The sequence below is a fragment of the Lepidochelys kempii genome, chromosome 10, assembly GCF_965140265.1.
Source record: "Lepidochelys kempii isolate rLepKem1 chromosome 10, rLepKem1.hap2, whole genome shotgun sequence".
NCBI lineage: Eukaryota > Metazoa > Chordata > Testudines > Cheloniidae > Lepidochelys > Lepidochelys kempii.
In genome coordinates this window covers 37,007,714-37,031,226 of record NC_133265.1, presented here as the reverse complement: position 1 = coordinate 37,031,226, position 23,513 = coordinate 37,007,714, and the positions used below count along the sequence as shown (strand labels likewise).

Below are 23,513 nucleotides of genomic sequence, written 5' to 3'. Positions count from 1 at the left end.
CAGCTCCCGGTCCTTTTCCCCTACACTGCACAGCTGGAGATGGATCTGTTCACTCAGCATGAGAGCTGCAGAAAAATGACGCTTTCTGAGCGAACATTCCACCCTCCTCCTTGACTTCTGGTGAACGCCCCCCAGACCATGAAGCCACTGTGTCGGAGTTCTCAAGGCCCACCTTTGACTCCTCCTTCCCAGGGCTGCTCGTTCGCTCATGGGCAGGGCCTACTTAACATGGGGCTCATGGTACTCATTCAGCTATGTAAATGCCACCCTGGCTTTGCAGCTGTCTGCTGCCTCTTGCTTTTCAGAGCCCTATGCACGGAGTCAGAGAAATATGCCAAGCCATCTGAGTGATCTGGAATCTAGCCTACCCCCTGATTCATGAACGCAGCTGTTGGCTATGTTGTGATTCCAGGCAGCCAATTGCGATGTGGGTCTCCAACCCAGCTCCTCAAACCTTTATCACTGGTGATGGTATTGGAGACAGGATGCACCTAGATTTATTTTCCAGATCCCAGGTGGAGTCTGCAGTGCTGTTACTTAGAGGCACCTGTTATGACTTGTGAGCTGAGCCAACTGGGTATGAAAGCTATTGAAATTGTACTTAGATGATCAGCTGCTTGGGGCAGAGCCTATCTTTTTGTGTGTGTGCCTAGCACAATGGAGCTCAGATCCATGAATGAGCCTTCTAGGAACCATAATAATAATAATAAAGGATAATAAAGCATATAGAGCATATGTGGAATAATTAGATACCATCATTACAGAGTCATTTTTCTATTCATAGCCTTAATGCAAGCATCAGATGGGATCTGGGTAGCAAAACCTTCCACTCTAACCTGAAATAGGTTTCCATGAAGGATCGGAGAATGCCAGACCCATTGGACTTTGAAAACTCACCAGTCAGATTTCATTCACAGAATATTTACAAGCAGCTGCAACATTCCCAGTTGTATGATAAAACATGAACTGACTAGGCACCACCTGACTAGGTGCTTCATAACGCGCCAGGATCCCTTACCAGAGTTGAACTTGCGGCTGGTTTCCGGAGATGGGGTAGGTGAGGGGAGGTAGTCCAGGTGCGATGATGTGGACTGTGTTTTCTCCTTCATTGCACTGCTGGATTCACTGAGAAACCAGATGAGAGGTACGCCACAAGACGGCTGCTTGTACCGGGCATGCTGCAAGGCGTCCATCATCCAGCGCATCTCACGCCAGATCTCCTCCATTTGCTGCCAGGGAGAAAGATAAAGAACCCGTTTAAAAAAAATAACAGGTCTCTCCCTGGCCCCAAACAACCACAGGCAAGGTCACACGTCCCTAAATGCTAAAAGACAGAGGATGGCACTGCTGTCTCATGAGTCCCAGAATCCCTTGGACATAACAGCAGGTAGCAATTGTGTAAGGTGTTTCATCTGCTGATCTGAAAGCACTTTGTAAAGGTGGGGTGAGAATTTATCTATACATCTCAGGTACTGAGCTGGCCCCCATGCCAGGCATCTGAGTGCCTCACAATCTTTAGTGTATTGACCCTCACAATGCCCCAGGGGTAGGGCAGGGCTCTTATCCCGGTTGTAGAGGGGAATCAAGGACATCTGTGGCAGACCAGGGAATTGAACCCAGATCTCCCATGAACTAGCCACTGGGCCATGCTTCCTCTCCCCTGTCAAAAGAGGAAACTGCAGCACAGAGTGGTGACGGTGGTCTGGAACCAGGTCAGCGACAGAGTCAGGAACAGAACTCAGCTCTCTTAGCTCCCAGCATGGCGCCCTAAGCACAGCAACGTGCTACCACGCTCACCTAATGGCCTCTGCAAAGCCTGTCCCATTTGCAAGAGTTCCTTGCTCTGACAATGGAAACTCTGGAAGCAAAGGCATGGCGTGCTCTTTGCATTTGCATACCCAGCATGCACTTCCAAAGCCAGTCCCAGCAGGGCAGGTTTCAGGCTATGAGAACAAGTGGGAGACCTGGGCTTGCCATTAGCATTGTTAATGGGAGCATTGCTTCAGAGCAGGGGTGGCTTGACAGAGCACCTGCTGCAGCCACTTCCCCGGCAGACCATCACTGCTAGGTCAGAGAAGCACCGTAAAAGTACCTAGATGCAGGACAGTAGAGCTGATAACTACAGTGGAAATGGCCGAGAGCCTCAAAAGTTTTAAACTCCTAATGCCCATTGATTCCAATGGGAGCTAGGAGCCTAAATACCTTTGAGGTTCTGGGCCTGTGAGCTGTAGATGATGCACAGCTGGCAGAGGGAGATCCATGCCAGATCATACCAACCTAAAGTGGGTAATCTGATGATGGACACGGGACCCTCTGGACAACCCATACAGGGTGAACAGAATGCTGGCATGGCAGCCCAGCCCAGAGCAGGACCCACCCACTGTGCCCCTCTTCTACCACACACCTGTATGTAGTCCTGAACCTGCTGGTGCCTCTGCTTAGCTGTGGAGAGCTCAGCGTCTGAGAAGGCCTCCCTGAGGCTCTGCTGGGAAAGGAGAGACTCAAGCTCCAGGAGCGCGGACACCTGGCAATACTGGCTGATGAACTCTCGGTCATACGTGAAGAAGTGAACTGGAAAAGCAAAAGGCGAGAGGGGAAGGGCATGCGATGGTGGGAGGGGCACTGCGAGGTGGGAATGGCTGATGCTGTGTGAACAGACTGAACCCGGCAGAGATGCATCAAGGACTCCGAGGACAGGACTGCACACACATGAACGTTGAATTCTGCCCAGACCACATGAGGGGAGGGTGTTCTCCATTACTGAGGGTGAAACCCACAGCTGGGGAAAGCAGGACTGAATGAGTATGGACAAAGGCCCATCTTTTGCTATCACCACAGGCTCTGCAACGGTTCCCATGCTGCAGTGCTAGCCCAGGTCCAGGTACTGGATTTAGCATTATTTCAGAGAAGTGACATCCTTTATGGAGGTTGCTGGAACGGGATGGAGGGACTGGCCCTCCTCACAGGTGTATCTGAGCTGTAACAAGGGGCAGCCATTGTTCTCTCCCCCTGGTGGCTGCCCAGAGGAATTCAGAGAGTGCATGACGGGGGGCTGAGCTGGGATACCAGAGAGAGGCAATGTCTGCTGCACCTGCCATTCACTGTCACTGTGCTGCTAGCATCTATCACACTGCTCTCTGAAGAGCTGGGGGGTGAACAAGCTAGTGTGGTTAGCAGTCCAGGCAGCTGGAAAGACCTCACTCAGCAGCACCACCTACAAAAGCAAAAGGCTCGTTCTTGTAAGCCCTGAGTGGACCCAGCAGACTGAGCCATTTCAGTCTGCCCTCATCAGCAAGCTGCGTGGCAAAAGCAGGCTTTGTACCTACAGCAGCTATCCCAGCGCTTTGCTTCTCTGGAGCCACAGTCCTGCTTTCTCCCCTGGAGCCCCTGGCTCCTGCAGACACTACAGGACAATCCCACTTAACAAGGACAACAGCAGACTTTCCCCTTCCACCACACAGGAGAGATCAAGGTGGATCACTGCGACATGGGAGAAGATACCCACCTCTCCATGGGGGTATCAGCACTCCTGTTACCAAGGACAGGCAAGACAATCACAAAGCCCACAACAGTGTGAGTTCCCACCCACTCCCTGGCACCTGAGAAGCTTTGAGAACCCCTTCTGCACATTCTCCTTCCCTGGGGGATCTGCACCCCACCAGACTCTAAAAGCTCCTCTTCCAGGAACTCCAATGGCCCTCTCTAAGGTGGGGTTGCTCCTGGCCTAACTGTGGTGGAGCTCAGCACTGAGGTGACTCTCTAAACCCCTGGAAGGCTAACTCCTCCCAGCTGGCTTTGTTAGGGCAGGGGAACGTGCCCCTAAGGAGGGGGAAGGCACTGCCTATCACTGCAGGGCCCAAAGGCTTGTGAAGGGGAAGGAAGGCAGGAGAAGGGCAAGATGGAGGTGTTCTGGAGCAGTACTGTGCAGGTCACATTCAGATCCAAGATTAGAGGACACAGGAGGCAGGGATGGTTGGGCTTCCTCTGTTGACATTCTCACCTAGCTCAAAGATCTGGAGAGGCAGCGTGAGGAAGCCAGAGCGAGGGGTGTATGGGCTGTTCTGGCCCGGGGCAGTGCAGACGTCATCAGATGGAGGAAGCAGCAGGAGAAAGGAGACTTGTCCCCCGAAGTCTAGCACCTCCTGACTGTACAGACGGAAATCTTTAGCCTGCAGCATTCAAAGAGAAAAGCAGGAACAATGCGTTATTTCCACCAGTGTAACCAGAGCAGTGCAAAATCATCACCCCTCTTCGTCTTAGACAGAAATGTCCCAAAGCATGGCTGATGGCAGAGCGCTCCCCTGCCCACTGAGCATGCTTTGAACGTCACCACTTCCCATATGACAAAGGCTCCCAACGGACCTCCCCATTGGGGAGATAATTGGCATCCATCATTTACTCCCCAGGTGCCAGGCTCCATTGCTTTGTTATGCTGTACTACCATCCCAAATCCTCTTTGTTCTGGGATAGCTTGGACACCTCACCTCCTCCGATAGCCTCTATGCTGCTTCTTTAGACTTCTTTAGAGCAAAATCCAAGAGAGAGAGAGACCCTCCACCCACCTCGGCAGTGACCTCAGCCCCAATCCAGCAAGGTATTTATGCATGTACCTAATGTTAAGCATTAGGATGCTCACCTGCCTATGGACCTTGCTGAATCAGGACCCTGGGTTGAAATTGAATGGAGGAAAAGGGATCAGTTCTCAGTGTGCCCCAGTGAGTCCAGCTCCTACCAGAGGTTAGCTGGAAGAGGGGTCCCATCACTGCAGTGACCTGAAACAAGTCGCCTCAGGCAGAGCCAGGTGCTACTGCCAATCAAAACACAACTGTTTTGTTTTGGGCCCAAGGGCAGTTACTGAGGAGGTGCCGAACTCGGAGAGCAGCTCCCAGCTCTGCCTCTGGGGCAGGGACAGAGACATGCTTGTAGCCCCACAAACTCAATTCAGTTTGTGGGGCAAGGGAATACAATGAACACTTTAACCACAAAGGGGCCAGTCCCGCCTCCAGAGGCTGAGACAGCTGGTTTGCCACGGCACAAGCCAGCAGGCTGTGTGGACCACAGCTCCCGCCATTCCTCCCACACCCCTCAGCTCCCACTTTTACCTCTTGCAGGGGGATGTTTACCAGGTTCACTAGCTCCTTAATGGCCCCTTGGAGCTCCTGATACAAGGGGTTCTGGGAAGTCTCAAACTCTGGCTCGGTGGGACTTGGCTCCTCCAAATTGGCCAGGTTCTGTAGCCACTCCCACTCCTCCCTGGAGAACAAGAGACAATCACAGAGAGAAACCAGAGACTTGCCATCGTTCAGGACTGTCCACAGCCACGTGTCAGTGAGCATGCATTAGCAGGTATGTACTGTGAACCATGGCATTCATCCCTGAAATGCAGCCTAAGCTTCACCTTCCTTCAGGGAGGCATCTAAACGGTAGCCAGCAGCTCCTCATAACAGTCTCCTAGCTGGTGAAAGAGCAAGAGGGAAGAGCACAGTGCCTTGGTTTAAATCTTGACTACAGAGGATAGCACTGGGTCATGGTTTAATTATAGCTCACAGAGCAGCTGGTGCCTTGGATGTCCCAGGCAGCCATGGACTGGGTTTGGAGCAGAATGTAAAGCTAACGGCAGGGATGACAGTGTGGGAGAGGCAGGCAGCAAAGGTGGGATTTTGGGGTCTGGATTCGAGAAATGATCTTGGCTGGCCAAGCTAAGCCACTCAGGACTTCAGCTGCTGTGCATGCCCACCTGGAGATGTTGGGATTGGTCCGAATTTTCACATGGCAAAGGATGTTGGGTAACTCTTCAGGCACCAGCACTCGGATCTGGTCTACTGCACTGCAGAGCTTCAGATAGCCCAGGTAGAGGCCTGGGACGAGGGCTTGGCTGCTTCTCTGGTGGTAAGCCAGTTTGTCCTGAGGAGGAAGAAGAGGTCAACATAAAGCATCTCACATGGCAGGACTCTCCCTCACACTCTTCCTCTCTACCTCTACACACAATCTGCAGACAGACAATGGCAGAACTGGGGCTGTCAGGGGTAGCTCTGGGGAAACTTGCCCTTTCGGAGTCCTAGGCAGAGGGGTGAACAGACCTGGATAAATTAAGAACCAAACCAGGCCTCAGCCTCACACTGAACCGCGTGTGCAGTTTGAATGAGTTCTGTTCAGTCATTTCATCTGCACTTCCAGTCTTCAGCCAGGACCGGCGCCCCAACAGCAGAGAACTAGAAGGACTGGCAACCACACAAAAGAGCCTGTTGTCAGATTGCCAGCCCCATGTTGCAATCCCCTGAGATTCGAGAGCCTCACAACCAAACTTTTTGTGGTTTGCCTGCTGCTAATCCTAGCTGGCACTGACAGTGGCTTTGTGTCAGCTGCCTCAAGAGCCCCTTGTACAGGTGCTTGAGGAGATCTTGTTGAGACAGACACATGTCTGAAGGGAAGAGAAAGGAGAGAGGCTGCAGTACGAGAATCAGAGGGTGCAAAGACAAAGGTAAGGCCAGGCCATCAGGGAAGGGGAAATTCTTTGCAGAGGTTTGCTAACAGGCTGGGGAAAGAAACAGACCAGGGAAGCAAAAGGAGTAACTGGTATAAAAAAAAGGTAAACAAGTATTTGGAGAACTAAGTACCACATTGAGGGGACTTGCCACAGACTGCTCAGGAGATGCAGAGCCCAGTTCGGCTCCTGAGCCTTATTTTCCTAAAACTTTCCATGATTCCTTTCCCCCCTTCCAAGCCCTCCTTTGGCATGAGAATGGCCACCTGCATTGTTATCAGCAGCATATCCAGAGAGGTGGGCTCTTCTGGAGAGGAGATGGACTTGCGGCTTGTCTGCAGCTTGGAGAGTGGGACCCAGCGGACGCTCTCAAAGGTCTGGTTGGTTTTCACCTCCTTCAGTGTCACTATCAAGATGTTGCCCTGCTTGTCTTTGATTGGCTCAAAGAAGACCTGTCCCAGGTCCTGGATTCCTAGCAGCCCCTTCATAGACATAGACATAGATAGGAGACTTGTTATGGGGCAGCACTGACTGACCTGGCTCTGCAGGAAGCTAGCCACTCCATATCCTGAGAGGAGGCTGTTTCTGTGACTGGGGAGGGGGCTGGAGTGGTGGGTTATGAAGGGCATGGGCATCCTTTGTCTATGTAGTCTTGGCCGGGGCATGCATGGGGGACCCTCTTCATATACCACCCTACACCCCTCAGCTGCAGCATTTAGCCTGGCAGACTTGGAGAGGACAAAGAAAGCGATAGTGGTCCAGGGCACTGGTAAGACTGGTGGGCTAAAACCCGGGATTATCATTAGGGCCCTACCAAATTCACGGTCCATTTCATGGTCATAGGCTTTAAAAAATCATAAGTTTCATGATTTCAGCTATTTAAATCTGAAATTTCTCGGTGTTGTAATTTTAGAGGTCCTGACCCAAAAAGGAGTTGTGGGAGGGTGGGGGTCACAAGGTTATTATAGTGTGGGTTGTGGTACTGATACCCTTACTTCTGCACTGCGGCTGGCGGCGGCACTGCCTTCAGAGCTGGGCAGCTGGAGAGCGGCGGCTGCAGGCCGGAAGTCCAGCTCTGAAGGCAGAGCCGCCGCCAGCAGCAGCGCAGAAGTAAGGATGGCCTGGTATGGTACTGCCACCCTTACTTCTCTGCCGCTGCCCACAGAGCTGGGCCCTCAGACAGCAGCTGCCCAGCTCTGAAGGCAGCAGCGCAGAAGTAAGGGTGGCAGTACCATACCAGGCCATCCTTACTTCTGCACTGCTGCTGGCGGCGGCTCTGCCTTCAGAGCTGAGCTCCCGGCCTGCAGCCACCGCTCTCCCGCCTCCGAGCTTTGAAGGCAGCACAGAAGTAAGAGTGGCAATACCACAACCTCCCTAAAATAACCTTGTGACACCCCTGCAACTCCCTTTTGGGTCAGGACCCCCAGTTTGAGAAATGCTGGTCTCCCCGGTGAAATCTGTATAATATAGGGTAAAAGCACACAAAAGACTAAATTTCACCAGGGAAGACCCGATTCCATGGTCTGTGATGGGTTTTTCATGGCAGTGAATTTGGTAGGGCCCTAGTTATCATCCAACTTGGATCTCCCAAAACTTGGATCACCCAACTTGGATCTCCCTAGTTATCATCCAAATTGGATCTCCTAGTCTATCACACACTAGGTCCTTATGTTCTGCCAAGTAGGGTAGGGAGTGACTGGGTGTGTCTCACGGCATCACGTCCATGTAATACTGCAGTAGGATTCCCAGGTCGGAATGTCCCCCTGCTGACATTACTGGATTGGTACAGCGAGCCTGTCTCGATAAGAGATGCCCCACACAGCGGGGCTGTTGGGCCAACTGCTTCTTTCTCATGCACCTCCTCCCACCTGCATTTGTGAGATGGCCAGCAGCATCTTGAAGCGCGTCTGCAGGACACAGGAGCAGGATGACTGGGAGACGGTGAGACACTGACGCAGCCACAAGATCTCATCCCACATGCAAGCAACCTGCAGTGTATGGAGCAGAGCCATCAACAACACACCCCCACCTAGGATTTTATAACACGCCTGTCACCCAAGAGACCTGTTCAACCCCCAGTAATGTCAGCACAGCTCAGAGACGAGGGACAGCTACACAGTACAGGAGCAAAAATAAAACACTGGATTTGTGTAGGTCCTACATAAATTTTGTCCGTGCATTTTAACATCTCTGCAATTGAGGCCTTTTTAAACCTACATCTGGGACATCCCAGAGGGTGCTCCTCAGCAGATTAGAACCATTTTAAGATATGGGAGATCAAATGCTGGTCTTGAACTACTTGGCAGCGTCCCTTTCCACCACTTCAGTGCTGCCTCCGGAACACGCTGCACTACAGTGGTATCCTGTATGCCTAGTTCTGCATGAGCCTACGGAAGTGACAACGCTGGTCCTTCAACGCTGCTGCTGCAGCAAAAGGCAGCAGTGACACTGTCAAACACAAGGCTGCTGACAAAGAGGCAGAATATCCCTTCAGAGAAAGATGGTACAAATCTGCAGCAGCATAGATGGGTGGCACACAATGGGCAAACACAAGCGGGGTTCTATGTGGGCCACTGCAAGCGGATATGTTGTGTTTCTTCTCCATTAAAGGCTTCAGGCATGTCGTCAGTGCTTGGGCTGTGTGGAAGCATCTTCCAGGAGGTTTCTCCATTAGTACAGAAAATGGGACGAGCTACAGTCCTGGAACAGTCACCCCAACTGGTGTCAGTGGCTGCCAATTGGAGGTTGGCACTAGTCATACAGCTTGATTCATGCTGGCTCTGCCAGTGTCTCACTGCAATGAGCTCTCTATGGTATTCTATAGCCATGCTGTGTTGAACACATGAGGGTAGCATCACAGAGAAATGTCCAGAGACAACATCGGGAAGCCCAGGAGCTGCAGTGGTCTGAATGTGCAGTGGTCTGAATCCTTGGTGTAAGTCACAGAAGTAGCACCCACTAATTTCATCCACCTAGGCTGCCTCTGACATGGTGCAACTGTTCTCAATCCAGCTAAACCTCAGCCCTCAGGACAAACCCAGATCCAGTTAGCTGAGGGTGAAAGAACTGCAGAAGTAAATCATTATGGGGCTACTACATCTACTCAGCAATAGAAATGGAACAAGGCTGGCTTCAGACACTGGTGGGTAAAATCTGAGTCTTTCCTTGATCTTGTTAAAAGAATCCTGCAGCAAAGCACTTAACTGGATGGTGTACTGCCCTGAGCCCTAATTTCACCAGTGCCTCAACAGTGGCGGCATAGGAAAGGTGGCCTGCAATCACATGTGCTAAGGCCATAGCATGCAGGACAGAGCAGCCACATGTGTTACCTTGGTGAACCAAAGGAAGTCCTGCATGAGTAGGCAGGAGTAGGTGTCATCTATCTCCACCACAGGGATCTGATCCTCATGTGTCACCAGGATGTTGTCATCTTTGTAGAAGATGGAGGTGAGATACAGGCCCCTGTGGTGAGAAAGGAGATAGATTTTGGGAGAAAGCCCGTTATTGCTGCGGGGTAGGTTAGTTTCCAAAGGTGTCTTTCTCCCAGAGTGCACAGGGGAGCCTAGAAGCAGGGACTTCGAGATGCAGGAAAACAGGGAAAGCAGGTGTGTGTAAGAGCAAGGGGAAAGATTTCCTAAATAACTGTTTTCTGCAGCCCCTCAGAGGTCCACTGTCCCCGGTGCTGATGCAAGCCAGTGGCCAGCTCCCCTTGCTGACTGGCTCATCCCTGAGGACGAGCCCATCTCCTTCAAGAGCAGAAACAGCTTTTGCTATTGAAGCCCAGATTTTTCATTAAGTTTTGCTTTTGTTTTTATCACATGCAGGAAGCCAAGTCCAGGCCGCTTTACACCATGACAGCATGGTATGAGTCTACGATGGGAGACATGCTCCCAGATATTAGAACATAAGAGCGGCCATACTAGGTCAGACCAATGGTCCATCTAGCCCAGCACTTCGTCATTGACAGTGTCCAGTGCCAGATGCTTCAGCTGGAGTGAACAGAACCAGGCAATTTATTGAGTCATCCATTCGCTGTCATTCAGTCCCAGCTTCTGGCAGGCAGAGGCCTAGGGACACCCTGAGCAGAGGGTCGCCCCTGCCATTTCACCCACACTTACCTTTTCAGAGTCTTTAAGAACTTGCTGCCAGGGTGGAAAAGGTGCTTCAGGCTTTTGGAGACCGAGTGCTTCCTGCTCTGTGTCTGGTTCTTGCAGGACTCTGGAGAACAAGGCAGCATAGAGAACAGTAAATCGGGTTGTGGGGGTGCTATTTGTACAGTGCCCACCACCACAGCATGCTGACCCTGGAAATGCTTAGTACCAGTGAATGGTGCTGGGGTGACAGTTCTGTCTTTAATCAGAGACCAGGTATATGGTACATGGGTGATGCAAGCTTCCCCACATGGATCCAGGGCTGGGTTTGACCCAGTGACCTGTAGGTGAAAGGCTCTACAGCCTGATACCAGCCCCACTTCTCTGCTAACTTGCTACATGCTTGTGAGATTTCTGCAGTTCCAGAACTGGGAGCAGAAATGCAGAGGTACAATGAGAAAGGCTGTTCTGGAAGCCAGCAATATTAGTGATCTCAAAGGAGCCTCCGTGACACACCAGGACTGGGGTGCAGATCTCAGTCACCCCAGAGCCTCTGGATGTTCCTCACCATTAAAGAGAAGCTGGTTACAATCTCCTCCCTCATGCTTTCCCTGGCTGCCTCCTTCATGTCTTTTCAGACAGGACACTGGCAATGGCTTTGTCTCCCCATTTCCTCTGACCCTGCTGATACCAGCAGTGTACCAGGATTCCCAGTAGCTCCCTCTGCTAAGAAGCAATGCAAGTGGAGGGGGGCAGGCCCACCCCAAAGCCATCTAACGTCTTCTGAAGGGGCACCACCCCACCAAGAACAGTACTTTAATGTGCAAAGGAACATGCTGTAGGGAGGGACAAGCTGTACTGATTCTAGTGTTAAAACTCAGCTACCAGAACTATCCCTCTTGTCGCCTATCTAGTCTAATTTCATCCCTCGGAGCAACTCCTCCTAGCTAGTAGGGGTTGGCTCACATGCTATCCTAGCCTGTGCTGTAGAAACTGTGAGCTTTGCTCAGCCTGCAGACCCGGACTCACCATGGCAGACACAATGCTGGTGCACAGTCTTCACCTGGCTGAGAAGGTGATCTAAGGCTTCGGCTTGTCCCCTGCGCCTTGGTGCTCTCCCATCATATTCCCGCCAGTCTATGGGGAAAGAGGGTGACTATTACCCCAGTGTAGGTTTGACCAGTGCTGAAGCTGCCTCAGGCTGATGGAGCCTCAGCTACCCTCTTTCAGCCTCACAGCTAACGTTCAGGAACAGCTGTTTCCTTCTATTTTCTACCCCACCCTCCAATGTCAGGTCTCCATGAAGTCACAGCATGCTACATGGTTCTTTACCTCATAGCTGCCCCATCTGCCCACTCCATAGGCAGGAGCAAACTACTGTAGCCAAGTCATGGGATAGGGGTCTATGGAGCCTGTGAGAAAGCCTTCTTTGTCTTCTTTTCTCTTGCCCACAGGCCTCTCATGGCTACGCTTTCCCGAGATGGATGGGATGAAATGAGCAACCCTTGGAGCTCAGTTAGTGACACTAGCTGGGAGGCATTGCTGCCTAGAGAAAAACAGAAGTCACCAGGGTGGCTCACTGGGCAGGAGAAACTACATGCCTTGCATGGGATACTGGGCCAGATCCCCAGAGGATGCAAATGGATGCAGCCCTGTTATCTTCACTGGAGCCGTGCACATTGACACTCGCGGAGGATCAGGACCAATATTTTGTGAAGCTACAGAGTACAGAAGAGGGGAGCCAAGATTCAGCGGAAAAATAACACAGATGTTCCTTTCTCTTATGAGCCCATTTTGTGGGAGCCCATTTTGTGACAGCCATGCAAAACCTGCCCTGTCCCATGGCAGCAAGTAGGCTTTAGAGACTGATCTTGGGTCATTCTTCAGAGACAGCACAGATCTTTCTTTCGCTCTCCATCTCGCCCTGTCTCTCTCTCTCTCTCTGGATCAGTTCAGATTTTGGAGAGACACTGGCCATGGTTAGCACCTGCATGCCACACACCCACCCAACAGTAACTGTGAGTGGTCAGACGTTAACAGCTGTGGCCAGGAGAAGGAGATGACAAATCAAGGTAAAGAACAAGGTCGTGTCTGCTGCTGCTCTTGACTGTTTGTTTAAAAATCTTTCCAGTGTCTTCCTCCAGGACTCCCCTGGAGCTGAAGCTTCCTCAGACCAGTCAGTGCTGAGAGCACAATGCACCTAGACAAATAAATAAATAATCCCTTTGGCCAGCTCCAGCTGGTTATGAGGTGGCAGAGCTACTGAGCGAGGGGGAATCAGGGCTGACTGGTCTTTTACATTAGCTGTACCTTAAATTGGTTTAAACCCCCCTGTCTGGCACACTGCTGTTTTCCATGGAAAGTTCAGCTCTGTTAACTTTGGCTGGGATTTGGCACTATTTTTAGGAGCTTTAAAAACACCCAGGGAGGTGCCTGGCTATATTACATTGGGAACGCGAGGGATTTGTATACAGGGGAGTAATATTAAAGAAGATAAAAATAAACCAGTAGTCTGTTTAACTTCAACTCCATTTATACATACCTGCTATATCAATATGCACACATATAATGCAAACACACGCACACACACGCACAGCCTGATTCTCATTATGCTAAGGCAGCTTTACACTGGTCCTGCACTGTAAAGAGGCTTTAAAGTGAGTCTAAATGTAATTTATATTCACTGCCAGAACAGCGTACAGCCATTTCAGTGTAAATGGTAATCAGATGCACTATCTGTACTATTTATACCTATTACTGTACATGTATACACCCATTATTATACACACATAGCAGAATGGAGATCCATTTATTATTTATATATATGTTCTATATACAGAGCTACATCTAGTTTTATATATAGATCAACACATACACACATTATACATCTACATCCAAATCTCTCTATATTATTATACACATAGATCTAAAACTGGATCTAGATCTCTACATTATTTCCATTACACATACATCTCGAGATCTAGAAGTAGATAGATATCTAGATTCTACTTTTCATTCACCATAAAGCTGCTTTACACTGCTTGGAAAGTGTAAAGGGGCCTTAAAGTGAGTAGAAGTCATTTGCTCCCACTTTCAGGCACCCTTTGCCTGCCAGAGTGGTGCAAAGTGGCCTCTTGCTATAAATGGGAGTCAGGCCTGTAACATCCACAACCACCCAGAAGTCCAAACCAGTTCACACGAGGCAAGCAGCAGCTCCCATATCCACAGTCCCCCATGCTCGTACTTACTGGAGGGGATAGCAAAAGTTGGCACTGAGGCTTGTGGGGGTCCCCAGCCCTTCATGTTGTAGGCCGACACCTGGACGTAGTAGGCTGTGCCCTGCAGGGGATGGGGAAGTAAGCGGCAATAAATATGACTGGAAAGTCTCAGACTCATAGCATCCCATTGCTCCCAGCACGTGTAAGGGAGTAGGGTTCCCTGCAGCCTTCCTTCCCCTGGAGCAGGGGTGGCCAACCTGTGGCTACGGAGCAGCATGCGGCTCTTCAGCATGCGGCTCCTTGCATAGGCACTGACTCTGGGGCTAGAACTACAGATGCCAACTTTCCAGTTTGCCAGGGGGTGCTCACTGGTCAACCCCCTGTTCTGCTCCAGGCCCTGCCCCCGCTACACCCCTTCCCCCAAGACCCCTGCCCCTTCCCCCAAGCCTGCCATGCCGTCATTCCTCCCCCTCCCCCACAGTGCCTCCTGCCATGCGAAACAGCTGATTGTGGCAGGCAGGAGGTGCTGACTGGTGGGGCTGCTGGCGGGTGGGAGGCACTGGGGGCTGGAGGGTGGGAGCTGATGGCGGGGCTGGTGATGTATTACTGTGCCTCTTTGGCAATGTATATTGGTAAATTCTGGCTCCTTCTCAGGCTCAGGTTGGCCACCCCTGCCCTGGAGCGTCTCCATGGCATTATCCACCCCCTCCTCCTGCTACACAGAGGAGAGTGCCGCAAGCTGGGAGGTGAGGGGCCAAATGAACGACGTAGCCTGCCGTCATCCGTGCTCATGCAGAAGGAGCTGCAGAACTGACAGTGACCTACAGCTCAAGCCATGCGTTTGTGGATTGAGAGCTTTTGGGTTTTTTGGGAGATGGATGGATGGACCAAAGCTTTCAGTGCTCATGAAACAAACAGTGGTGGCTCTGGTTAGAGCTAGGCACAGTGGGCCCGATTTTAGGTGCCTAAAGATGCAGATAGGCACCTTGTGGGATTTTCCAAAGCCCCTAATCACCTTTGGCCCACTGTGTTAATGACCTTCCACTATGACCTGCAACATCCCACTGCTATTGCAGCTCCATCCACCCTGACTCACAGCACTGCCTCCCTTTCTAGTCCTACACTGCCCTGCAGCTCTGCTGAGGACTTTCCCATTACTACCTACAATACCCCTTCCTTCCTCCTGTCCGGGTCCACACACAGCTCTGACAATGCATTTTGATCCTGATCCAGCTCTTTAGTCCTGCACCTCTCACACAGCTCATTTAATCACACTCAATCTTTCCCTGCAGCACCCCCACTATCCCAACCCAGAGCCCCCATCTGACTCTGCTAAGGCACCAGCTGATCTGCAGCTTCCCTTGCTACTCAAGCCTAGGAGCTGTATGGAGCAGAGATGATCAATTATGCCAGACTGTGAGTGATGTAGGGTACGTCTACACTTGCAGCGGAGTGTAGAGTACAGGCACCAGCTAGCACGGGTGTAAACAGTACATGGTGAGGCACGGCTTAGGTGAGAAGAGTAGAGCACCCTATGCACCTGAATGCTAGGATATGTACCCTACAGGCTCTCCACATGCCCAAGCAATGCCTCCTCTGCCACACTTCTATTTTTAGCAGTGCAGTGTCCCACGGCTTCCCCAGCTGCCAGAGCCCTTCCCCGCAGCCACCCCAGCCACCGGAGCCCTTCCCCGTGGCCTCCTCAGCCACCAGAGCTCTTCCCTGCGGCCTCCTCAGCAACCAGAGCCCTTCCCAGCAACCAGAGCCCTTCCCCGCAGCCACCCCAGCCACCGGAGCCCTTCCCTGCAGCCTCCCCAGCCACCAGAGCCCTTCTCTGTGGCCTCCCCAGCAACCAGAGCCCTTCCCAGCAACCAGAGCCCTTCCCCGCAGCCACCCCAGCCACCGGAGCCCTTCCCCGCGGCCTCCTCAGCCACCAGAGCCCTTCTCTGTGGCCTCCCCAGCAACCAGAGCCCTTCCCAGCAACCAGAGCCCTTCCCCGCAGCCACCCCAGCCACCGGAGCCCTTCCCCGTGGCCTCCTCAGCCACCAGAGCTCTTCCCTGCAGCCTCCTCAGCCACCAGAGCCCTTCCCAGCAACCAGAGCCCTTCCCCGCAGCCACCCCAGCCACCGGAGCCCTTCCCCGCGGCCTCCTCAGCCACCAGAGCTCTTCCCTGCGGCCTCCTCAGCAACCAAAGCCCTTCCCCATAGCCTCCCCAGCAACTGGAGCCCTTCCCTGCAGCCTCCACAGCTGCCGGAGCCTTCCTCTGTGGCGTGTAGCTACACACAGTGCCTGTACTCTACACGCCGCCATGAGCCTAGACATAGCATTATAGTGAACTTCTGTGTCTAGCTTTAACGTCGAGCTCAGGGGCGGCCAACCTGTGGCTCCGGAGCCATATGCGGCTCTTCAGAAGTTAATATGCGGCTCCTTGTACAGGCACCGACTCCGGGGCTGGAGCTACAGGCGCCAACTTTCCAGTGTGCCAGGGGGTGCTCACTGCTCAACCCCTGGCTCTGCCACAGGCCCTGCCCCCACTCCACCCCTTCCCGCCCCCTCCCCTGAGCCTGCCGTGCCCTCGCTCCTCCCCAGAGCCTCCTGCACGCCTCAAAACAGCTGATTGGCAGGTGTGGGGAGGTAGGGGGAGGCGCTGAATTGGCAGGGCTGCCGGTGGGCAGGAGGCGCTGGGAGCAGGGGGAGAGGGAGGAAGCGGATGGGGGGCTGCTGACGTATGACCGTGGCTCTTTGGCAATGTACACTGGTAAATTCTGACTCCTCCTCAGGCTCAGGTTGGCCACTCCTGGTCTAGCTCCTCCTGCTCAAACTCCCCTCCCACTGCAAAACTGTCTTACACCAAGACAGTAGCTCCCTCCATTCACTGCAGGAGCCTCTCTCGTGATCTCTCTGCCCCCCTGATGAGGAGTCTCCAATGGCCTTTTCACTTCCTCAGCACTGCTCCAGATAATACCATCACACTCAGGCTGGGGTTTGTGGGACAGACTTGGCATATTGGCTTAAAAGCTATATCTCTGACTCAGCTGCCACGTGTCAAGTTCGTCACTGAGCCACACTTCTCAGAGCCATGGCTCCTGTGTTTGCTTTCTGAACTGCTCCATAGCACCCTGGGAAGGAGACAGCTGACAGGCAACATGGGCCCTGAGGGTTTCAGAGACATTGGCCCAAACCATCCCATGACCTTGGTAAGCTCTCAGAGATGGAACCAGAGGCTGGTTCTCGTTCCCAGTTAGCTAAGGCCATGGTTCTCAACCAGGGGTATGCGTACCCCTGGGGGTACACAGAGGTCTTCCATGGGATACAGTAACTCCTCTAGATATTTGCCTAGTTTTACAACAGGCTACATAAAAAGCACTAGCAAAGTCAGTACCAACTAAAATTTTATACAGACAATGACTGTATTGGGGAGGGATAGCTCAGTGGTTTGAGCATTGGCCTCCTAAACCCAGGGGTATGAGTTCAATCCCTGAGGGGGCCATTTGGGATCTGGGGCAAAAATTGGGGATTGGTCCTGTTTTGAGCAGGGGGTTGGACTAGATGACCTCCTGAGGTCCCTTCCAATCCTGGTATTCTATGACTTGGAAATACTGCTCTATAGACTATACACTGAAATGTACGTATAATATTTGTATTCCAATCAATTTATTTTAGAATTATATGGTAAAAATGAGAACATAAGCAATTTGTCAGTAATAGTGTGCTGTGACACTTTTGTATTTTTATGTCTGATTTTGTAAGCAAGTAGTTTTTAAGTGAGGTGAAACTTGCGGGTATGCAGGACAAATCTGCTTCCTGAAAGGGGTACAGTAGTCTGGAAAGGTTGAGAGCCAATGAGTTAAGGAGTTGGTGAAAGAATCTGATCTTTGCAGGTGGCTGAGGAATCAGCCTCTGATTTGCTGGTTAGTAGGAGCCTGGGTAGAGATGGGAGCAGGGTGGGAGACAGGGGATAAATTAGAGGCTTAGTGAATGAACCTATTTTCTCTTCTACTTGGGGATCCTGCATGCATGGGAATTCCCTCCTCCCCATTCCCTCGCCATGCAAAGTAGCCAAGGCCGTGCTGTGGAAGCCAGATGCCTCTCCAGTCCCCTGGGTATTTATCGTTTCATGGGGTCTAGGGGAAGATGCTACCCACAAGGGTAAACTGGTGGATCCCATCCTGCCTGTGAACAGGGATAAGCCATCCCCTCCCAGGGGGTGGTTTGGGGAGAGATGGGTCACTTCCCCAATCTGCTAGCAGCATGTCAAAGAGTCCTGCATGGCACTAGGGTTGAGGGGCTCATTGATCTAGAGTGCTGCCCCAGGATCAACAGCAAATGTGGCTGCATGGCTGCCCAGAGGAAAATCGGAAGCAGCATGCCTTCCGGCTGCCCCCTTCCTGGACGGTGCTGCTCACTGACTCCACTCCCAACAGCCCTCTAGCTGCAATGGAAGTGGCAGCAGTTTGGCACTGCCATGACCTCTTCCCCCACTGACCTTTCCACCCCCAGGGGCCTGTGCCTTACACTGGTATAGGCCCTGCACTGAATCTTGCGCTGGGCTCTCAGTCCAGAACCATTCCCCAGCACTAACAGGGAGTTCTGCACTCCCCTCTTCCATTAACCCTGTGCCCTGGAGGTAGCAGTGTCGGCTAGGGAAGATCACTGCATGCATGTGTGTTCAAATATGCATAGTAGCATACGGGGATGTGCTGTTCTGTCTCTTGGCTTTTTAAGGCTCCTTCTCCTTTGTCTTGTCTCTTGGAGAAAAGCACCACGGGTATTTGTGCAAATGAGCAAAGGCTCAGTACTTTATTACGGGTACCACTGGCAGCCATGTTTTAGGGAAGCCAGAGAGGCAAGTACCCACATGTGAACTCATAATTCAAAACTGGGGGTGGAAGACGCACCTCGCCTGTCTTTGGAAAACTTGGCCCCAAACTGACTAAATATGGCACCTGTAATACAGAACCCCGGGGGAACACACTTGCCAGATGGCTGCTTGGAGCTGCAGAGGGCTCTGTGGCTCCCAACATTGTGCCGTGCCCACAGAGCACAGTATGGGTACCCCCTGTAGAGGGCACATATGGGGTTTTGTGTGGGGACTCATTCAGGCTGAAATTCACTTCAGTCCAGAGAGCCACACAAAGGTGACTATCACTCTGAGTGGAGCCAGGCCCCTGGGGGGAGTAATCCTGGAGATGGCGATGCCTGCTAAAGAACAGGCTAAGCCATACTCAGCTGCCCTCAGATGACTCTAGCACTGCCCACATCTGGGAAGGGCAGCTCTCCCTGGAGCCCATCACCCCTCTTTACCCCTCACACACAGCCTCATTGCCATGGCTCAGAGTGAAGGGATGTGGCGTCGCGCTCACTTACCGACATGAGCCCCCGGATCGTGAAGTGCAGGTTCCTTAGTTTGTCAATCACCACCTCCCCTAGGGGAGGGGAGAAGGTTGGGGAACAGCTCCACTCAACTGCAAACAAAGAGAGCCCCACGGCCTTGTCAGTAATTGGGGAGGCATTCATGAACAAGGAGAGGGATGTAGCGCTTGGCAGGCAGACTGGGCTAGCTTACAGTGCCAGGCTGCCATGGACGGTACAGCTGCTGTAAGGGGACTGACTATGAAATCAACGAACTAGATACAGCCAGGCCAGCTGCGTATGCTGCAGAGATGTCTGAGAAAAGGCACAGCGGAGTGAACGGGAGAATGGATCGGAAACCAACTGCCCAGAGAGCCCCCAGGCATTCGGCACAATACAGGTGCTCCCGTGGGCTCAACTGTATTTCTGGACATAGCAGAGACTGAGCATAGAGCATTTGGGGAAAGAGATGGAGAGGCAGACAGACAGACAGGCTAAATGGACAGACAGATAGACGAGCCTGGAGATAAAAAGACAGACACATGGACCAGACAAAGGCAAGAGAAAGGCATAGAGGGGGAACAGATAAAGTAGATTAAACATCAGGATTTGGTGGTTCCTGGTAAAAGAAAACTCTTGTGAAAGCCAAAGATATTAGAGGACACACCAGATTGAAAAGGAGGGATCGGAAATCCCTCTGCAGGAGCAGGTGCTAGCGCCAAATGGGCCTTGTTCCTGTGGGATCCAGAGATCAACCCGAGGAAGAGACAGGGTTGCAAAGTTCAGCTCCAGACCCAAACTTCTCCTCTGTCTGGGTGTGTACGAATCCTGGTTCAGCCCGGAGTAGGTTCGGGCCAGCTGCAAAGTTCAAATATACAAACAAACTTCCTGACGTTTCCAGGGTGTTTGGACCAGGGTTTTGCTCGGGGCCCATCCTGAGTTGGAATTTGAGATTCCCTAACACAGACTTGATAATGTCATTACAAACGTTATTCCTGTGGACATTAATGCCCATTGGTCTTTGCAGTGTCCGGTATCAGTTAGCAGTGACTGGAAAGGGATCATTCAGCAATAACCAGACTGCCCTGTGGATTTTTATTCCTCATCAACAGTTGTGTCAAAGAAGAGGGGAGGGAGGCAAAAACCCTCTTGCCTCAAGCCATAGCAGAGATCACTGGTCTGCAGTGAAATCACACAGGCTCTGACATCACAGGAGCTCTTTCCATGTATAGTTCCCAAGCACTTTAATACCACTATCACTGTACAGGCGGGGAGGGGAAAATGACTCACCTCAGGTCACTGAGAGTCACTGGCAGAGCTGGGAATAAAACCCAGCTCTCCTGACTCCGAGCCTCGTGCCCTAACTATTAGACCATGCTGCCTTCTACCCCTGAGCAGGGAGCATCGGGCCTGCCCTGTTCTGGCGTCCTGCAGGGGCCACGGGTGCGTGGTTCTCCCATGGCCTCACCTTTGTATTTGGTGACAACGGCTGAGTTGACACTTAGGGGCTCCCCGAAGGTAACCTGCACAGAACTGCTGCTGGCCACAGACAGGTGCACATTAGTGGGTGGGTCCGGCGCACCTAGGAACAGAAAGGACAGGGATAGGTTCAGAAATGTCCAGTCATGGGAAGGCTCAGGGCGGAATGCACTCTGCTGTGACTATCCAGGAGAGTATCAATCTGCAGCTCCCATGGCAATCCCCCCCGCTCAGTGCAGTCCTCTCCCCAGAGTCCTTCTCCCCAGCCATGCACCGCTTCCCTCCTGCTCCCTGTGCTGGTGCTTGTTGTCCCCACCCTGTGCCATGTGCAAGTCCATGGGGCACTCACGGGCATGCTCGAACCCAGCTTTCATGCGCTTGTAAAGCCGGTATCGCCACTCCCAGGATTTCAGCTGCTTCTCCTTCTCTGAGCAATCAGTGTTGGGCGTCTCATTCACCACCTGTGCTGTGAACTCGTTGACTCGCTGCTCTGCCTCCCGCACCAGAGTTGCCAGATGCAAGGCGCGGCTCTCCAGGCTCATGACTGCCGGGGCAGGGAAGTGAGAGAGAAAGAAGACAGGCCCGTTAGGTCCAGCCCACTGCACGCAAGCCCCCAACACATCTTTGATTCTACACTATGCCCTGTGCTCCTCCCTTATGTACACTGTGATATGTCCATCAGTTACTTGGCCTGATTCATATCCTCCAGGCAGCATCATCAGCAATTGTTGGATCATATTAAAGAAGTTCTGTATAAAAATCACAAATGAGTTTGATTCCCCATAGTTTAAATTCCAGGGTATTACAAATTAAGAGGTCTCTTGATTTTTGGTACTGTTTCTCTCCCTCTCTGTGTGGAACTTGCAAGCTGCTAATTGTGTTAGTACATTCTAAGACAGAGTCTGTTCTCAAAGCAATTCTTTGTAACAACAACTACTCACACAGAGAGAGACTCAAAGCAATACTCTATAACAACAGAAACAGCACCCCGAGACTCCCCGCCCTTTTGTTGTATTCATCTCTCTTTGTTAACAATTGTGATTAAAATAGAGCTAGAGGATGTATGTGGATGGATGCTTGGTGTGGATAATAACTGAATGATCAGGGAGGAGCCAGCCTAAGAATCCAGTGTCCATCGGCTGGAGAAGGTGTCAAGTGGAAATAACCAGAGGACCCCTGGAGGGCAGACTGGAATCCACCCAACAGCCTCAAGGATGGGAGAACCAAAAAACAAGATAACATCTAGCATAACGGAGCCACCAGGAATGTGCCATCTGCTGATTAGTTCAGCAACAGCATGATGAAGCAATTCCATAGACTGGCATAGGAATAAATTCTTATAAAAATGGACTCTAGAAAGTGACAACTTTGGGGTCTGATTCTGCAAACCAACTTCCAGGAGCATCAGATGAGCATCTGACAAAGCCCCGCTTCCTCCTCATGTCCAGGCCACCTGGCCAGTGGCTTGGCATGAGCAACTCTAAGGCTGGTAACTATGGTAACAACCTTGCAGAACCTGTGTGTGTATGAATGAATATGTGAATAAATATGAAACTGAATGGAATGTTATAGCTATAACTAACTGCTTACTATGATTCTTTCTGTATTCACAATAAATGTGGCATTTTGCCTTTTCCCCTTTAATAAGATCCTGCTGGTTTTTATTTTATTGGTATAACACAATGGCCATAAGCAATGTCCCAGAGCTACCCGGGGTCACTCCCATGCACACAGCTGGAATGAGTGGGCTTTGAACAGGGCTTTAGGAGGGATGGAATGGCACAGAGCTGATCGCTATGCTGTCCCTCCAGCCAGGAGATCCATGTAGTCACAGATCTACTGGCAAGGCTGCCTCCCCGTCCCCACCCCTCCGTGCAGTGTCCCGGACTAGTGCTCGTGTCCTTCCTGCAGGTTGCAGGAGCTGGCCCATGGCTCCAAACTAAAGCTGTCTTGAGAGTAAAGGGTTGCTGTCTGTTCCCAGGCACTTGGCCACTTCCCAGGGCGAGTGGCAGGGTGAGCAACTTTGAGACAGCCTGTTCCCACCAGCTCCCCTGGCCCTACTACACAAACTCAGCTGGCTTGGAGAACTGGGATCAGAGTCTGAATGGCTGGGTGCCGATCAGGACTGACTATGGTCTCTGACCCTTCTGAGATTTGCCCACCATTATGCAACGTGCCTGCTCTGGAATACCCCACAGTCCAGGAAAAGTGGGAGTCGTGCTGTTTGTCTGCAGAAAGCAACTGTGATCATTCTTCTATTACCCCCTTAAAACATGAAGCCAATCCCCTTCCCTGCTGCTAGCTGGTATTTCCTCCTGCACAGAACAGAGGCCACTGTATGAAATGAGACCTCCATCAAGCCAAGCAGATGAGTTAACAACCTGCCTTCATCCCTCCCACCTGTGAGAGTGACTTGGCTATCTACATGGGCTGATACCTTCTGATATTCACAGCTGCTCTAAACCATGTCCACCCTTCCAAGGGGAGCCTGTGGGCTTTCCTGACTCCACTGGAGGTAAAGGAGCCCACCTGTCTGTCTGAACTCCTGGTCTCTGTCTGCTCTTCTGCCAGCTATCCCCACTACATGCTGTCTGCATGGACCCACTGCCAGCCCAGACCCCAATACAGCACAGCCTCACTGCTGGGAGACAGAATATTCCTCTATCCCTGAAGGCAGAGTGATAAATGCTTAACAGGGCTTCCCCTTGTACAGATTAAACTAAGTGACTTCATTTAAACAGGGAAACCTCATTCCCCCATGGCACTGGACAAACCGTTCAGGGCTCTTTATGGGACACTCAATCCCCACACCTCTATGCTGAGCAAACGACACAGGAGGTCTTTACCCACCAGCTCCTTTATCCAGCAGAGACTGCGAGATCACAAGAG

The 23,513-nt window shown here is 51.8% G+C and overlaps 1 protein-coding gene across 10 annotated transcripts in view; it reads right to left on the bottom strand.

Moving 5' to 3' along the window:
- Window positions 1-23,513, bottom strand: part of LOC140918455 (ankyrin repeat and fibronectin type-III domain-containing protein 1-like) — a 576,229-nt gene that overhangs the window by 5,189 nt on the left and 547,527 nt on the right. For 9 of the 10 annotated variants that reach the window (XM_073362896.1, XM_073362895.1, XM_073362893.1 and 6 more), the window contains 14 exons: window positions 20,974-21,168; window positions 20,614-20,727; window positions 19,161-19,258; window positions 13,824-13,914; window positions 11,605-11,712; window positions 10,603-10,702; window positions 9,814-9,946; window positions 8,353-8,472; window positions 6,751-6,966; window positions 5,738-5,904; window positions 5,103-5,253; window positions 4,001-4,169; window positions 2,405-2,571; window positions 1,019-1,229 (listed from right to left, as the gene is read on the bottom strand). In XM_073362896.1, the coding sequence (XP_073218997.1) occupies window positions 1,019-1,229; window positions 2,405-2,571; window positions 4,001-4,169; window positions 5,103-5,253; window positions 5,738-5,904; window positions 6,751-6,966; window positions 8,353-8,472; window positions 9,814-9,946; window positions 10,603-10,702; window positions 11,605-11,712; window positions 13,824-13,914; window positions 19,161-19,258; window positions 20,614-20,727; window positions 20,974-21,168 (2,040 nt within the window). The remainder of the gene's footprint in view (window positions 1-1,018; window positions 1,230-2,404; window positions 2,572-4,000; window positions 4,170-5,102; window positions 5,254-5,737; window positions 5,905-6,750; window positions 6,967-8,352; window positions 8,473-9,813; window positions 9,947-10,602; window positions 10,703-11,604; window positions 11,713-13,823; window positions 13,915-19,160; window positions 19,259-20,613; window positions 20,728-20,973; window positions 21,169-23,513) is intronic. The other variant, XM_073362898.1, reaches the window with a different exon arrangement.